The sequence below is a fragment of the Oncorhynchus mykiss genome, chromosome 10 (assembly GCF_057628025.1).
Source record: "Oncorhynchus mykiss isolate SJ-2025 chromosome 10, ASM5762802v1, whole genome shotgun sequence".
NCBI classification, from domain to species: Eukaryota; Metazoa; Chordata; class Actinopteri; order Salmoniformes; family Salmonidae; genus Oncorhynchus; species Oncorhynchus mykiss.
Window position 1 is genome coordinate 36,834,858 of NC_143031.1, and position 17,825 is coordinate 36,852,682.

General features: G+C 44.5%; 1 protein-coding gene across 3 annotated transcripts; it reads right to left on the minus strand.

The window, feature by feature from the left end:
- Nucleotides 1-51: 51 nt before the first annotated feature.
- LOC118966764 (sodium channel regulatory subunit beta-4) lies at nucleotides 52-15,419 on the minus strand. Of its 3 annotated transcripts, none has more exons than XM_036990188.2 (6): nucleotides 14,661-15,419; nucleotides 13,795-14,112; nucleotides 8,922-9,085; nucleotides 4,112-4,334; nucleotides 3,775-3,904; nucleotides 52-3,588 (listed from the first exon to the last, which is right to left on the minus strand). In XM_036990188.2, the coding sequence occupies exons 2-6, from the start codon at nucleotides 13,871-13,873 to the stop codon at nucleotides 3,492-3,494; spliced, it is 693 nt and encodes a 230-aa protein (XP_036846083.1). In that variant the 5' UTR covers nucleotides 13,874-14,112; nucleotides 14,661-15,419; the 3' UTR covers nucleotides 52-3,491. The 3 variants fall into 3 exon arrangements, with proteins under 3 accessions (XP_036846083.1, XP_036846081.1, XP_036846082.1); XM_036990186.2 differs by having other exon boundaries at nucleotides 13,795-14,124; nucleotides 14,661-15,183; XM_036990187.2 differs by having other exon boundaries at nucleotides 13,795-14,128; nucleotides 14,661-15,114.
- Between the last annotated feature and the right edge of the window lie 2,406 nt (nucleotides 15,420-17,825).

Below are 17,825 nucleotides of genomic sequence, written 5' to 3' on the forward strand. Positions count from 1 at the left end.
ATTTGATAATATTGTCAAAAAAAAATTGACAGCCAAGAAATGACAACATGGTTTTATTTAAACGTTTATTGGATTCTGGTGGCTTTTATAATAAAGAATACAGCTGATCTGCATGGTGGAGAGATTACATGGGAGGGGGAAATCATTTGAGAGGGAGTAAAGAGAAATGACTGTACATTTGCGTTAGTTGGGATAGCAATGTGGGACCAAGGTGTCAGTACTGTCTGGCGACATTATAGATTCACAAACATTCTGTTGTCAAAAGTGCAATAATGGATGACAGAGGTCACTGTCAGCAACTCTGCTACTACAATGTGGTACAACAATGTTCTCAATTTCCAAACTACAAAGATTGAACATTCATATTGCTTCATCCATCCAGTTCTTTTCAGTACAGTTGTCAGCGTACAGGGAAGACGGTGGGTACTGCTACAGTACTGTGTAAGGGCATTTCAAAAGGACATGCGAGTCACTCTCATAGTTATGCTTTAAGTACGTTAGAGGTTATACATGTAAAATGCCCACTTGCAACTCGTGCCCAATGTGAATTACATGCCAGTAGTACCAACGGAATAGAAATTCACAATAAAACCTACTTATTAGAATTCTACGTGAAGCTGCAAATTAGTTTTGTACAACTTCCTGTATCACGATTGGTTCTCGTCTGTGAGGTTGACAATAGCAAAAACATTAGCAATACAAAACGCATTCACGTCCTTGCAACAATCTTTTTCGGCTTGTGATAAGCTGTACTAAGCCATTTTTAAGCGGTTGTAAGCAGTCTCCTTATAAAACCACAACGAAATGTAATTTATGGCTAAAATCTCATGTTGCTCCTTTAAATTACATACTCTATATTGCATATCTCCACAGGTTCTTCTTTTCAAGGATTTCTCACACTGCAGTCCATCCCACAGACCCTTCTGCTGAATAGAAGATGAGCCATGGAAATCCATGCACTATAAACCCGTTCCTCATCTTCCATAGATCAGCTCATCAGAACTCCATTTCCCATAACCTACTTTGATTACTGTTGCTCCTGTCATTTTTATTGCTCACATTATCATCACAGTAAAAACTCAATGGCGTATTGGAATCCTGCAGTAGCTATAGTCATGTTGCTGTAATGCCTGGGCAGTGTTGTGAAAGCAGATCCCATTGGGAGAACTGGAGCAGTCTGTCCTACAGTACATGCATGTCTTCCGCTCAGTAGTGGTGTTTGCATAGTATCACTGTTCTCTTAGGAGTGCGAGTCAGTCAGGGAGCTCAAATCCGTGTCCTACCAGAGATAGTAGTAAATGTACTATCTATGATCTAACCGTGCCATCTATCTGTTCTCATCTAAGACACTTGAGGTCATTCAACTTTACCCTCATGTTAAATGTACAGCTATTTAGGTTGATTCACTCACCGCTCCACTGGTACAAGACATCTCTGTGCTTTACATGTCTAGCACATCTTTAAGGTAAAGTTCCCAAAAGACCTTCCTGCTATTGCAACAAGCCAGTGCATGTATTTGAAGGGCTATGCTATGGGAACAGCAATACTGGGGCTTGTCCATATCAGAAACTGCTTCAGTGATTGAGGGAGGTATATTTGTTATGTTTATACAATGACAGATGCAGCAAGGTCCTAGACAATGGACATAGACATGAAGTTCTCCCCTGAACACGCATGTTTTCACACACACTGGAGGTATTTTGAAAACAAGACATTCAGCATCTTAAACGTGCCACCATTGGATATATGCCATAGCAGTTCAATAGCGATTGATTTCAATAGTAACTTAGGAAACCCGTGAAAGGAGTCCATTCCTGATCAGATGTGGGTTTCTCAGGGTTATCCCAGTTTGGCACAATAAATGGGCTGAATATGGGATATTAGTTGTGTGTCTATTCTACACTGTCCAGTAAAGATCTGTCCCCGTCTATCGCTCTACCTGCAACCGAACTGCTGCTCCGTGCATCTCTTTATGGTGTGGTTAGTGGAGGTGTCCGTAATGACTATAGATGAGAGACATCTGGTTTTCCGTACATGCTGAATTTGTGTTGAATCAGGAGCCATGAATGAACCATCATAAACTCCGCTGTGCTGCAGCACGTCAGTACTTATTGCAGTGTGTCGACACATCGGTCTGGGTAAATGTGTTCAGAACAACAAAGAGACAGCTATTTGTAAGTGGACATACAATAGGAATTTGTGGGGTGTGTTTCTGTCTGATACAAGTTCATGTTCAAGCCAGTGAACCCACTACCTAATAGTTTCCAGTGCCTTGCCAACCACAGGATGTGGTGAGGGTCGGCATGATATGAGCAGATTTGGAACCAGCTTCAAAGCAGAACTAAACACATTACACGTGGTTAAATTCCAGGAAAGAACACGAGAGGGTACATTTCTATTGTCAGGCATTGTGCCTCTACATCAGCCTTGGGGTTTCACATGCTTATAAACGCATTAAGGTTATTTGTCTTAAAAGCAGCATTATTAGAGGTTTATTCCTTTTTCCAGGGGGTTGGTTAAGGGATTGTCTATCATTTCATTCATCAGCTTGTAGTATTATTCCTTTTTCTAGGGGGTTGGTTAAGGGATTGTCTATCATTTCATTCATCAGCTTGTAGTATTATTCCTTTTTCTAGGGGGTTGGTTAAGGGATTGTCTATCATTTCATTCATCAGCTTGTAGTATTATTCCTTTGCGTTTTGCTGCGTTTGGTAAATGGTTTTGCAGTATTTAGTCTTCCTACCAGCAGAGGAAGATAGAAGCGCTAACAGGCACCAGTGTTTTATATCAAGCAAAGAAAATGTATAATGTTCTGAACTGGATCCTTTCTCACTCCTCACCGCAGCAAAACCCTTTAGAGACCCTAGTTTCTAAATATGATACAACAGGGTTAATTAATTACTTTTGGAATAGCAGAGTTAATATTGTATTCTAAACAGCACTAAACTAAACTTGATACGAATCAGTGGTATTGTGCAATAGGACTAAAGCTGGATCTGAAGTGGCATAATGTCACTGGAGATTGAATTAAACTGTGAATAATATCCCATACATTTTCTTCATTTTGAAGTTTGATTTTGTAGACAGTTTCAGTTGAACCCAGGGCAGTGGGGTTGGTTGGTGGAGAGAGGAGTAGGATCCAACACAGTTTAAACAGCATTATTACATAGCATTATTCCCCGTCTTAAGCATATATTTTATGTGTAATATAATATGAAAAACAGTCCTAGGTTCAGGTCTGAATTTTAAAAAAAATTAAATATCAACTAGAACGTATGGGAGCGGTTTCTTGGACACAGCCTAAGCTTATTGGACTAACAAACACTTTCAATGAAGTCTCTCCATCAGACGTGCTTCTCAGTCCAAAAAACCTGCCCAAGAAGCCTGCCCATGGAGTCACATGTCAATACACATGTTTATGCATAAAAATACAGTATATGCATAGATATAACTGTATGTTTATATATGGATGTACATACATGCAAGTACTCTCATTTCTTCTTTGGTGTCAGTGGTTTTGAAGTTTTGGATCCTGAGACATTGTTTGTTTCATCAGCTGAGGAAGATTGTACAAGGCACTCGATCTTTCTGTGAACGGGAGGAGCAGAGGAGAGAGGAGGGTTAGAAGAGACACCTGTTTTTCCCACGTAATTTTATCATTGTAGCCCGCCTGTATTGATGCTTTACTACAGTTTGGGGTCACTGAGATGAGCTAAAGGTGTTTCTCTGTGTGGATGGCCCGTTGGTCTCCATGGCCCTATCTGTCTTACTCACTTCCTCTCCTCGATTTTGAAGAGAACGAAAAGGATGAAGTTCTTCACCAGCATGAAAGTCATCAGCAGGGCGATGGCTCCGCCCACTGCAGAAGCAATTATGATGGTGAGAGTGTTGTCCACCACTCGTACTGCAGAGAAGGAACCAGGGAGGGGAGAAGGTAGACGCTGATCAGACAGACATTAGCCAACTACAGTGCATCGTCTACACAGCACAACACATCTAGACGTTGTTGCTTATGGTACCCGACTACCCGCCCAGCATTTCCAAGTTTAGCACCAGAACACCTGTACTGCCTGCCTGGAGTAAAGCAAAGAGAACACTAGTTAATACTCACACTCGTCCACCACGACAAGGGTAAAGATAGCGCTGTGGTTCTTGCCCTTCTCTTTGGGGTTGCGTCCGAAGCAGGTGTACTGGCCCTCGTCCTCAAAGGTGATGTTCCAAAGCAGGATGGAGATGTTGTTGTGATCACTGGTGCCGATAAACTCCACCCGCTCCCGGTAGATACTCACTGGATGAGGATCCATCCCGTCTGACGGAATCACTGACTCACAAACCTGAGAGGACCAGGCAGCCATCAATCACACGTGTGTGTGTGTGTGTGTGTGTGTGTGTGTGTGTGTGTGTGTGTGTGTGTGCATGTGTGTGTGTGAAAGTGAGTGAGAAAGTGAGTGAGGGTATGTGTGTGTGTGTGTGTGTGTGTGTGTGTGTGAAAGTGAGTGAGAAAGTGAGTGAGGGTATGTGTGTGTGTGTGTGTGTGTGTGTGTGTGAAAGTGAGTGAGAAAGTGAGTGAGGGTATGTGTGTGTGTGTGAAAGTGAGTGAGAAAGTGAGTGAGGGTATGTGTGTGCGTGTGTGTGTGTGAAAGTGAGTGAGAAAGTGAGTGAGGGTATGTGTGCTAAGGTGCGGCGAGTCCAGTTCAAGTGTTCAGCAGACTGATTTTCTTGTAGATAGAAACTGTCTCTGAGCCTGCTGGTAACAGACCTCATGCTCCGATACCGGCGGCCCGACAGTAAGGGAGTGAACAGCTCATGGCTGGAGTGTGTGGGGTCCTTGTTAATGCTGCAGGGCTTCCTCAGGCACCGTTTCAAGTAGATGTTCTGGATGGGTGGGAGCACAGTTCCAGGCTGTCTTCATCACCCGCTGGAGGGCCTTGCGGTTGCTTCCTGAAGTCAACTCCTTTGTTTTGCTGACGTTGAGGGAGAGGTTTTTGTCCTGTCACCACAATGCCAGTTCACTTACTTCCCCTCTATAGACTGACTCCTCGTTGTTTATCAGGCCTCCAATCGTGGTGTCGTTAGCAAACTTGATGATGGAGTTGCAAAGCCACACGTTCATGGGTGAAGAGGAAGTACAGCAGAGGGCTGAGGACACACCCCCTGGGAAGCCCCTGTGTTAAGAGTCAGTGTGGAGGAGGTGTGGTTTCCAGTCCTCACAGCCTGTGGTCTGCCCATCAGGAAGTCCAGGACCCAGTTGCAGAGGGTGGTGTCCAGACCCAGGGCTCTGAGCTTGGTGTCGAGCTTGGATGGAACAATAGTGTTGAATGCTAAACTCTAGCCAATGAACAGCATTTTCACAGCATTCTCACATAGGTGTTCCTCTTTTCCAGATGTGTTACGGCCATGTGAATAGCGATGGAAATGGTGTGTTCCGTGTATCTACTGGAGCGGTAAGGAAATTGGAGTGGGTCCAGTGTGCCTGGTATGCTGGCCTTGATGTGGGCCATGACCTGCCTCTGGAAGCATTTCATGATGACCGAGGTGAGTGCGACGAGGCATGTCACCTTGTTTTTCTTGGGCTCTGGGACGATGGTGGTCTCCTTGAAGCAGGTGGGGACAATGGCCTGGGAGAGCGAAAGCACCTTGTCGTCCAGAGTAGCATGAGTCTCCCTGGATGACTCTGTATTGTCTGCCTCGAAGCGAACATAGAATGTGTTAAGTTCTGTTAGGAGGGAGGCTTTGGTGGTCACCACAGAGACGGATTTGCCTTTGTAGTCTTGATGGTTTGTTGTCCTTGCCACATGCGTCATGAGTCTGAGTTGTGAAATATAATTTCAAGTTGGAGCCTGTATTGTCTTTTTTCTTTCATAATAGATTTGCAGAGCTCGTACCTGCTTGCCTTGTATGTGTCACCCGCCACCGAGTCATCGGAGTTCATTCTGCTGACATTGAATGCTGCATTACAGGCTCTCAGCATGGTACGGATATCTCCGTTCGTCCAGGGTTTTTGGTTGGTGTATGTCAGGATTGTTATTGTGGGTGGGTGTGTGTACCTGTGTAAATGTTCAGTATTTATGCTTTATAGTTTTTAATTTTTTTTTACAGTATAGCACCTGGCAGCACTCATTTTTATTGACTGTACCTGGGCTCTCTTGGGTATGTGAGACAGTTGGTAGAGAGTGTGTGCGTTTGCGTGTGCATGCGTGTGCGTGTGTAACTCAGGGGGTAGAAAGCTACTTACTCACACACACACACGCACGCGCGCACACACACACAAACACTTCCTGGGTTGGCTGCTCTGACGGAGACAGCCGCTAATGGGTTAATTTAATTCCAGCAGGCAGGGCACTCCGTCTTGTTGGGAACAATTAGCGGGGAATGGAGTGGTGAATATTTCATGAAGAGCAAGGTAGAAAAAGAAAACAGAGGATGAAAGAAAAAAAAGCTTATTCCACTTAGCAGAGCGCAATGAGGAACCAACCTCACCCACGCTGCTGTCTTCCCCTGCCTCACTCACTCTCTCCACAGCTCTCTCTGCCTTTCTATAGTCCCTTACCAAACCTGCCCCTTCCCTCTGTCGTTCAGAACAAGCAATGTACTGCATATTTTTTTATTTACTTTTACCTTTATTTAACTAGGCAAGTCAGTTAAGAACAAATTCTTATTTTCAGTAATGGCCTAGGAACAGTGGGTTAACTGCCTGTTCAGGGGCAGAACGACAGGTTTTTACCTTGTCAGCTCAGGGATTCAATCTTGCAAACTTTCGGTTACTAGTCCAACACTATAACCGCATGGCTACCTGCTGCCATATGTGTGTATGTACTCTACACCCTTGTGCCTTTGTGGTGTCTACGTACTTGTGTGTGCTATGCACATACGTTGTGTGTTAACCTTACATCCCTCACCCACTGAGACTCACTCAGAGCTCACACAGAGAGATAATATAATAGATATATAATAGATAGACTATACAGTGCTTGTTGATTGACAGGTGCTGTTGGTCAGTAGAGGCTCAGTATAGCCTGTGGCCTGAGCTGACTGACTATAATACAATACACTACACTTACTAGCTTCTATCTGTCAGTCAAGCTGTCCTCCCAGACCCCAGAGAGGAGAAAAACAAACACAACTCGTTAATTGATTTATTGATCGTTACCAGCCAATCAAATGGTTGAATTATTAATCAAATAATTAAGGATACTGTATGTAGATAACCCAAAAAAGTTATGTAGTGTAATGGCATTGATTGGGGACACCCAACACTTATATGTTGTCATGGCAATAATGGGAGCGTTAGTCATACTATGGAGGAGGATATTGATTGGCTGTCTGACAGCTTTAGTGTTCAGCCCATAATCTTCTCCTGCTGGTCTGGACTAGTCAGGGAAGGGCTTTGCAGGGGTTAACTCATGAGTGTCACTGTGTAGCAGATTGTTTTGGGGCAGTTGTTATGCTTGGTTGTCCATACACAGCAAGAAGCAATGACCTTAGTGTAGCACCTTGGATGAATTTGGTATTTGAGGTCAATGTTGTCTGAGGTAGGTAGGAAGTGTGATGTCTGTAAAATCTTTGAATCCATAACACAGGGTTAGTAATCTAGTGCTCTCTAAGAATGCTCCTTTACCCTATTCTCCTGTGTATTCTCCCTTTTGCAGACTCTATATGATCCATACATCAGCAGACCATCTCACAGCCAGGTGCATTAATGCCTTTTGTTCATATCAGCAGTTCAGAGACCATTAAGAAGAGAGAAGAGCATTGATAGAACTGTGAAGCCTGTTGGATCAGACAGTAACTGATGACAAGCTGCTCCTATAGCAGAAGTCTCTACAGAACTACAAAACATCCAATAACGTACAGATGTAATTTAAGACAGTTTGCTACAACAGGAACATAATCCTGCAGCAACTGGAAATGTGAATTATTATGTGTATTATAATTCATATACATTTTTTTGTATGGGTTGATACACTCTTTGTTGGGGCAAATCAAATTAAGATCATACATATTTATTGATTCAACAAATCCTAACAATGAAATGAGTTATTCGAATAGCGGTAAAACTCAGATTATTGTGATATGATTTCACAAGAGCAAATCTTTTGAAACAAAAAAGTGTTGAAAGTGTTATTATACTCACAGTGCAGGTTAACAATGTTATTTGATAAATATTTTAAACTGACACGCACACACACACGCGCACACGCGCACGCACACGCGCACACACACACACACACACACACACACACACACACACACAGAGTGGCTGTATGTTTACAGACAGACAGGGGAGCAGGATGAATAAGGGATAGCACTGATGTATAATGGATGCTCTTTGTTCCTTACACATTCTCACAATCAAGAGGCCATTCCACAGGCCAAGAGGCCTGGATGCTGATAAGGGTGGATTCATTGTAGACCTGCTGTGTGTCTCTCTGTCCAAACCTTTCGGAGTTGATAAAGGTATAATTGTCACAGCATGTGGGATTGAAAACCCCTGTACAATTGTCAGACAAAGGTACAGTCAAAACCAGCGCTGTTTAGCAATATGTTTAGCCTGACAGCATGGAGTCATTCACCCCAGCAATACCAGCAAGATGCAGATTATCAGTGATGTTTATGCTCCCAGACACACAGAGGGAATGCAAAATATGTCATGAATGAAAGAGGGATCCAGTGAAAGAGAGACGGGAGAGGGGAATAAAACATCCCCTTAGGGATGAAACAAGGGAGAAAGGGGGAGGGAAGGTGATGATGACTATCTCTGGTTTTATAGGTGTGCTCATATAACTCCTCCTCTCCTCTTCCTCCCGCCCCCACAGTTGACCGTCCCCACAGCCCTGGCCCTATCTGTGTGACATCTGAGCTGACATGAATGCAATTGTGTGGCTGCTGTGTTTTAATGGGCCAGGCCAGTTTTGACCCACCTTCTGCATAGTGCCGTTGTCATTGTACTGCCAGTTGAAGTAAAGGTTTTTGATGCCGATACAGCTGGCGTAGGTGCAGGGTAGCAGCACAGTACTGCCGTTCAGCGCCTCCATGAATGGGACCTTCCCTGTGGACATCTCCAGGCCCTGAGCAGACCACACACCTGGGAGGGAGGGAGGGAGGGGGGGGAGGGAGGGAGGGAGGCAGAATCAATAAGGTAGTACACAATACTCCTTCAGAAATCCAGAGAGGGAAAATACAACACACACCTGAGTTAGAAAGGAAAGTACACTGTCTACTCATATGGTTTCCACATTTTAATGGATACTGTTTCCAGAATTAAATTGTTCCCAAAATACTGTCCCTTTTACTTAACAAGTGAACAACAAGCCAGCTCCTCTATTTTACAATCATGTAAAATGTTGCTGCACTCTGTGAAAGAGGGGAGGGAGGAGAGAGAGAGATGTATCCCTGGTCCATTCCCAGGTTACTATAGCTCATCCATTGACATAGAGCTTGTCAAAAACAATTGAGTGATAATCCCCTACCCCTCTAACCTGTCCCTCCTTAACTGACCCTGCAAACTATCAGGCGCTGGAAGATTATGTCTGAACTGAACAGAGGGTCAATATAATTTCTGCTTCTGACGTTTCCCTTTAACCTAACCCCAGATCGTTACTAACAGAAAGATAGGAACAGCAAAACCCATTTTACCACTGAAACATACACTTAAGTTGAACTATTGTACAGTGCATATTGTGCATATTGCAGTAAGATATGACAAATATATACACTTCCATACATGCATTTGCATACACCCCCGCCACAAACACACACGCACGCACGCACACACACACGTACAAACACTGTCTACCCAATTCACAGGACACACACACTCTGCAGTAATGTTATGGCACAAACCCACAGACCTGACACAGTAAGATATAGGGTGAAGGAGAACAAGGGAAAGAGGGGGAATAAAATAGGAAGCGTGAGATAGATAGACTGTCTGTCTGTCTGTCTGTCTGTCTGTCTGTCTAAGTTGGTAAAAAGTATAAAATAAAGTTTCCATTACTGTTTGTATGTGCATGCTCACACTGTTTGTGATTGATTGTACAATTATGTAGGAGTTTATATTTATATCAGGCATGTTATGTACAGTTACAAGCGTGTGTGTGTGTGGTATTTTATTACAGTGTTTGGGATGTTGTGAGGCCATTTAACTTAATGCAGGCTCATTAAACTCAGTAATTATCAAATGAGTTCAGGCTCATCTCCCTCTTTAAAGGAATCAAAATAACGCAGGTCCCACCACCTCTTTAACACAATCCAGATAATGCCGACACCAACACTTCTCAAGTGGACCTAAAGATGATGGATGGTTAGTCTGGTTACATACACTCTCTGGGACTCTACAGTAATGCTGCTCCCACACTTTCTCCCTCTGCCCAGTCTGTCCTCTCCTACAATTCCCTGAACAATAGTATTACCTGTCCTGTCCCTTCTGTCACATTTTCTCTTGCTCTATTTGTCCCTCTGCAGCCCCCATTCCTCAAAATTCCTCCTCCCTCTGTTTTTACATCACCCCTCAGCTGTGTGACATCATCAATAACCGACTCAAGGTCAGGTTAGGACAAGCCCCTCCCCCTGCAGTTTGGGACAATATAAGGATGTAGTGTGGGCTGCACAGTGAGGGAGAACATGTGTATGAATGCATAATTCCTTCGAAATGACTCACACATACTCTCTCTCTCTCTCTGCCCCAATGCAGCACAGTGATTCTGCAGAAACTCACTCAGGGCAGATGCACCTCTCTTTCTCACTCTCTCTTTTGTCCATCACTCTCCATTTCTTTCACTGTCATTTTGGTTCTCTCTCCTTTTTCATATTCTTTCTCTGATACTCTGCATTGCGATTCTGCATCTCTCTGTCTGTATATATTTATCTGCTGTTTGGTGACCATTAACATACTGTATAGTGGTAACTGAAGTTCCACAGAATATGGCTCAAAGGGGCAAGTTAACATTGAGAGAGGAAAAAGAAAGTAAGACACAGATGCAGGAAGGAGGACTCAACCCCATGCCATTCTCCATTCAGAGCTAAAGCTGGACATCTTACATGGTGAGTCCCAGAAAAAGACCCTCCTAGACTCCCCTATGGATTGTGTCAGCAGCAGTCTCCATTGAGTTTCTGATCTAATGGCTTTGTTTCCAAACAGTCATTTGTGAGGTTCTCTCATACCCTCTACTTCCTAACCTACATGTGTCTCTTTCAAGAACACATCAAGCATGACACTTCATACAGGTCTATACAATCCATAGAACCATAACATTTTAGACCAACCTTTTACTTATTCAGCAAATCCTCAAAACTATCAGCCTTCATGTCCTACATGATCCAGCAATCGTGTGCATATGAAATAGTTGATTTGCAGCCAATTTGGCTAAGATAGTGAATTGGGCTTCAGGGGGGCGGAGGGAGGAGCGGGGTGTAATGCTGGACTGATCCTGCGGTCCTGTTGGCTCAGAGCGTGAGAACATCAGAGCTGAGCCTGGCAGACAGCTCCTGATCTGTTCAGCTGTCTGTTAGGAACAGGGTAATATCACCCTGATATTATTACCCTGATAATTCACATAACAGATGCTGCTACCATGACGCCCTCCCTTCATCTCAGAGCAGTTCCCATTTCCCCACTGCATTATTACTCTATTCACCTGGGTCTGGGTAACACTGACGTTGTTACCCGGAAACAACCTGACTCCTCTCATCACACTGACGTTGTTACCCGGAAACAACCTGACTCCTCTCATCACACTGACGTTGTTACCCGGAAACAACCTGACTCCTCTCATCACACTGACGTTGTTACCCGGAAACAACCTGACTCCTCTCATCACACTGACGTTGTTACCCGGAAACAACCTGACTCCTCTCATCACACTGACGTTGTTACCCGGAAACAACCTGACTCCTCTCATCACACTGACGTTGTTACCCGGAAACAACCTGACTCCTCTCATCATACTGACGACGTTGTTACCCGGAAACAACCTGACTCCTCTCATCACACTGACGTTGTTACCCGGAAACAACCTGACTCCTCTCATCACACTGACGTTGTTACCCGGAAACAACCTGACTCCTCTCATCACACTGACGTTGTTACCCGGAAACAACCTGACTCCTCTCATCACACTGACGTTGTTACCCGGAAACAACCTGACTCCTCTCATCACACTGACGTTGTTACCCGGAAACAACCTGACTCCTCTCATCACACTGACGTTGTTACCCGGAAACAACCTGACTCCTTTCATTCGATGTTCTTTACCATTCGGCCATCAGATCAGACCAATGCTCCTCATAGGACACATCACTGTACTTCGTATACCCGTCGCAAGACCCACTGGTTGATGCTTATTTATAAAACCCTCTTAGGCCTCACTCCCCCCTATCTGAGATATCTACTGCAGCCCTCATCCTCCACATACAACACCCGTTCTGCCAGTCACATTCTGTTAAAGGTCCCCAAAGCACAAACATCCCTGGGTCGCTCCTCTTTTCAGTTCGCTGCAGCTAGCGACTGGAACGAGCTGCAACAAACACTCAAACTGGACAGTTTTATCTCCATCTCTTCATTCAAAGACTCAATCATGGACACTCTTACTGACAGTTGTGGCTGCTTTGCGTGATGTATTGTTGTCTCTACCTTCTTGCCCTTTGTGCTTTTGTCTGTGCCCAATAATGTTTGTACCATGTTTTGTGCTGCTACCATGTTGTGCTGCTGCCATGTTGTGTTACTACCATGTTGTTGTCATGTGGTGTTGCTACCATGTTGTGTTGTCATGCTGTTAGGTCTCTCTTTATGTAGTGTTGTTTTTATTTTCTTGTTTTATATATTTTTATTTAATTTATTTGTAATCCCCCGTCCCTGCAGGAGGCCTTTTGCCTTTTGGTAGGCTGTCATTGTAAATAAGAATTTGTACTTAACTGACTTGCCTAGTTAAATAAAGGTTAAATAAAAATAAAAACAATAAAAAATGACTTGACTCCTTTCATCACACTGATATTGCTACCTGGAAACAACTTGACTCCGAGGTAAAAGCTAAAGAAAAATCTATGCAGTAACTCCATGTTGTACAAAGCTCTTAGTTTTGTGTTTACAGTAAAGGCAAAGTCAAATGATGTGTTAAATGTCTCACATCAATAAAGTCCTGTATTCATTTTAGCCCGTTTAATTCTTATGAATACCACTGCTATGATAGACTGCTATGAATACCACTGTTATGATAGACTGCTATGAATACCACTGCTATGATAGACTGCTATGAATACCACTGCTATGATAGACTGCTATGAATACCACTGCTATGATAGACTGCTTGTGGCCCTACATCATAATACTGTGGATGACATATCTAGTGACATACCTCTGAAGAGACACTAGGCCACTGCTGCAGCTTTCATGTTGTTATGTACAATGAGATTGTAAAATCACTATTCAATATGTTAATCTGTGGTTACGTATGCCCAGTTATCCATCAAACATACTTCAGCAAGCAAACTGACAGCGTTTTCGAGGACACCACACAAATACAAATCTGATACCAAGGTTCACCAATCAATCCACACAGTGAAAAGCCAGCTGCCAGTACTGCAAATCACTCTGCACTGAGAGCAAGGTTGAGTTCACTCTATGGAACAACAAAATGACATCACACAGCAAAGACAGTACATGTTTCATAGTACACAATAGGGCAGTTGTGCTTGCAGAATTGGGAAAATTGCTCCATACTTTACTTAAGAGAGAGAGAGGGAATGGATGAAAAATAAGCACTAGGAAGATATATGACTGAGACAGAGAGGTCTTACTGAGCAGCAGAGTGATGATCAGGCTGGAGAACAGACACCTGGACCTGGGCTGCTCAGCCCCACTCCCCTGGACTTCCATGGCAGTCTGAACCCGTCCAAAACACCCCCTGTTGTGGGATCCAGCCCGGGGTCTGTTGGGCTGGAGTTATCCCGTCAAAAACTCCTCTGGTGGTCAGGTGGATGTAACCCAGAGTCCCACTGGTCTGGTTGTGTGTTGTGCCTGGGTGTCTGATCTGATCCCAACCGAGGTACCACGTCCCACTGTGTTGTTAGCCAGTCCTGGTTGTGGTGCGTCTGCCTGCCAGCCCCACAACACTCCTGTCAGAAGGACTGTCTGTTAGACAGAGGGCATGCAGAAAGAGAGGAAGAGTGAGAATGGGGAGGGAGGGGGAGGGTGGGGTGTCAGGGAACGGGATGCAGACTTAAAAACAAACTCAAGACAAACTAAGTCAATCAGCTATGATCCTTCAGAGAGCACTCCTAAACTGAGAGAGATACAGAGAGAGAGAGAGGAGCAGAAATAGTGAGAATTTAAGAGAGAGAGAGAGAGAGACGAGAGAGATGAGAGAAAGGAGAGAGAGAGAGAGATGAGAGAAAAGAGAGAGAGAGAGAAGGAAGAGGGAGAGACAAGAGAAAAGGGAGAGAGAAGGAAGAGAGAGAGAGAGAGAGAAAGAGACGAGAGAAAAGAGAGAGAGAGAAGGAAGAGAGAGAGAGAGAGAGAAAGAGACGAGAGAAAAGAGAGAGAGAGAAGGAAGAGAGAGAGAGAGAGAGAGAGAGAGAGAGAGAAGGAAGAGAGAGAGGGGGGAGAGAGAGTAAAGTGGATGTTAAACAGTGTGTGCGCAGTGTGAGACAGTACTGCACCATACCTCTTCCTGTGGCTGTGTTCCCGAGAGGCTGGACCAGCAGGCTGACTACAGAGCACAGCTGAGTCAGTGAGGACAAACGCACGGCAGAGCAGGGGAGAATCACTGCGCACAACCAGTCAGTCAGGGTGCATTCAAGTAGATTCCACCAGCCAGCGCTTCCTCTGCAGAGAAAGGCAGGCTGCAGCCCCAGTTAGAGAGAGAGAGAAAGAGAGAGAGAGAGAGAGAAAGAGAGAGAGAGAGAGAGAGAGAGAGAGAGAGAGAGAGAGGATGGACAGGAGGAGTGCTGATGCAGTAGCCCCGGGACTTATGGCTGCTGGATCGGACGGTCCTGTCTCTTCTTCCTGGATAGCAGAGCCCCAGTTTCTTTTTCCCTTTGCCTGCTAGCCTACCCCTCTGGCTTTCTCTCAACTTGTCCCTGCTCTCTCTCTCTTGGCTCAGTGCCTTCCTGCCCTTCTCTCCCCCCCTTCCTTCTCCTCCTCTTAACCCCCCTCCCTCCTTCCCTGTCTCCCTCTGTCTCCCCCTGTCTCCCCCTCCCCTCTCTTGACTCAGGGTGTGAATGCAGACGCAGGCAATTTTGTCAGAGTGCTTATGGAGATCAGAGAGTTCTGCAGGTTGGAGGGGGTGCTGTGATACAGACCAGGGACGCACTACCTTGTATTTAGAAACACCCTGGATGTAGAAATAGACATAACAGGATCCAACATTGATATCTGGGTAACTGCCAAAATAAAGGAAACACTTGAGTAAATGAGGGCTACAAAGTATATTGAAAGCAGGTGCTTCCAAACAGGTGTGGTTTCTGAGTTAATGAAGCAATTAACATCCCATCATGCTTAGTGTGAGCAGTGATTATTTTGGCTACCATGGTTAGAAGAGATCTCAGTGACTTTGAAAGAGGGGTCTCAAATGAGCATAGGGGGTTTATAGGGTCTCAAAGGAGCATAGGGGGTTTACATGATGTGTGTATGTGTGTGTCAGTCACCAGATTTCAACCCAGTTCAACACTTATGGGAGAGTCTGGAGCTGCGTTTTCCACCACCATTAACAAAACACCAAATGATGGAATTTCTCATGGAAGAATGGTGTCTGATCCCTCCTATAGAGTTCCAGAGACTTGTAGAATCTATGCCAAGGCACATTGAAGCTGTTCTCGTGGCTCGTGGTGGCCCAACGCCCTATTAAGACACTTTACAGTGTATGCTGGTGTTTCCTTTATTTTGGCAGTTACCTGTTTGACAAAGTCCCAATCATAAAAATTATAAAAATTATTAATTCATCAATCACTCCCTTGAGTTACACTGTAACATGTGAACATATTTTACTCCTGTTATATCTGGTCTGTACCTGAATAAATGAGGGTGTGTTTACCTTTAATGTGAATGTCACTTTGGGAGCTCTCCCTCTCTCCTCCAGTGGAGGCTGCTGAGGGGAGGATGGCTCATAATAATGGCTGGAATGGTGCAGATGGAATGGCATCAACCACACAGATAATTGTATGTGTGGGGTTCAGAGATGAGGTAGTCACACAGATAATTGTATGTGTGGGGTTCAGAGATGAGGTAGTCACACAGATAATTGTATGTGTGGGGTTCAGAGATGAGGTAGTCACACAGATAATTGTATGTGTGGGGTTCAGAGATGAGGTAGTCACACAGATAATTGTACGTGTGGGGTTCAGAGATGAGGTAGTCACACAGATATTTGTATGTGTGGGGTTCAGAGATGAGGTAGTCACACAGATAATTGTACGTGTGGGGTTCAGAGATGAGGTAGTCACACAGATAATTGTACGTGTGGGGTTCAGAGATGAGGTAGTCACACAGATATTTGTATGTGTGGGGTTCAGAGATGAGATAGTCACACAGATAATTGTATGTGTGGGGTTCAGAGATGAGGTAGTCACACAGATATTTGTATGTGTGGGGTTCAGAGATGAGATAGTCACACAGATAATTGTATGTGTGGGGTTCAGAGATGAGGTAGTCACACAGATAATTGTATGTGTGGGGTTCAGAGATGAGGTAGTCACACAGATAATTGTACGTGTGGGGTTCAGAGATGAGGTAGTCACACAGATATTTGTATGTGTGGGGTTCAGAGATGAGATAGTCACACAGATAATTGTATGTGTGGGGTTCAGAGATGATGTAGTCATTCAGAAATCATGTTTAAACAATATTTCAACCAGTGAGTCAATGCAACTTATTACATGAGTAGTTATATTTCTACTCCTGAACTCAATTAGCCTTGCCATAACAAAAGGGATGAGGAAACCCTGATCCCATTCCACTGACTCCGCTCCAACCATTACCACGAGCCCATCCTCCCAAAATAAGGTGCCACCAACCTCCTGTGCGCTCCTCACTCCCTCTCTCTGTACTCATCCTCCCCCTATGATAGATTGACAGAGTTGACTGCATTTCCCTCGCCCCCTCCCCAGGTTTTCACATGATGATATTGATACGGTGGAGGTGGGGGTCTGGATTAGTGGCTGTCCCCAGCCCTGCACGGCCAGACCAGATCTAACGACAGTGTTATATTCCCCTACATCAGGATAATTAGCATCTACAGCCACCATACCCTCTGGTAAACAAGGAGCCAGGGAATGTGTGTGAGGGACGGGATGTGTGTTTGTGTGTGTGTGTGCATGTGCGTGTGAGTGAGAGTGCATGCCTGTGCAACGGTCCCTGTCCCTGTAAACACTCAGAAGGTCAAACCGGCGAACATAGCATAACGTTCTCATAACTCTGCACTGACACTAAGGTAATGTGGCTGGCAGTGCATTAAGATATGAGATGGGGATATCATCCCCTCTCTCTCTTTTACACACACCCTTACTCATTATTTTCTATCTCACTCCTTTGCCTCTCCCCCTCTCATGTTCCCATACTTTTTGGATTGCATTGTGGAGAGAATCAGTACAAGTCTGGACCTCCCAGTTCCTGTCAGGAGTGGACCTACAGGATTCTACTACAGCTGCTAGGCACAATTTGACCTTTATCAGTGTCATTATTAACTAACCGGATGGGTATCTGACTAACCTGCAGAGGACTTGTACTTTGAAAACTGTGACTGGACTTTCAGAAGTGGTCAGCTGGAGGTAACTGCCAGTAAAGCATGGTTCTGCTTCTGTCGTAAGTTAATTGCATTGTGATCTGTTATTCA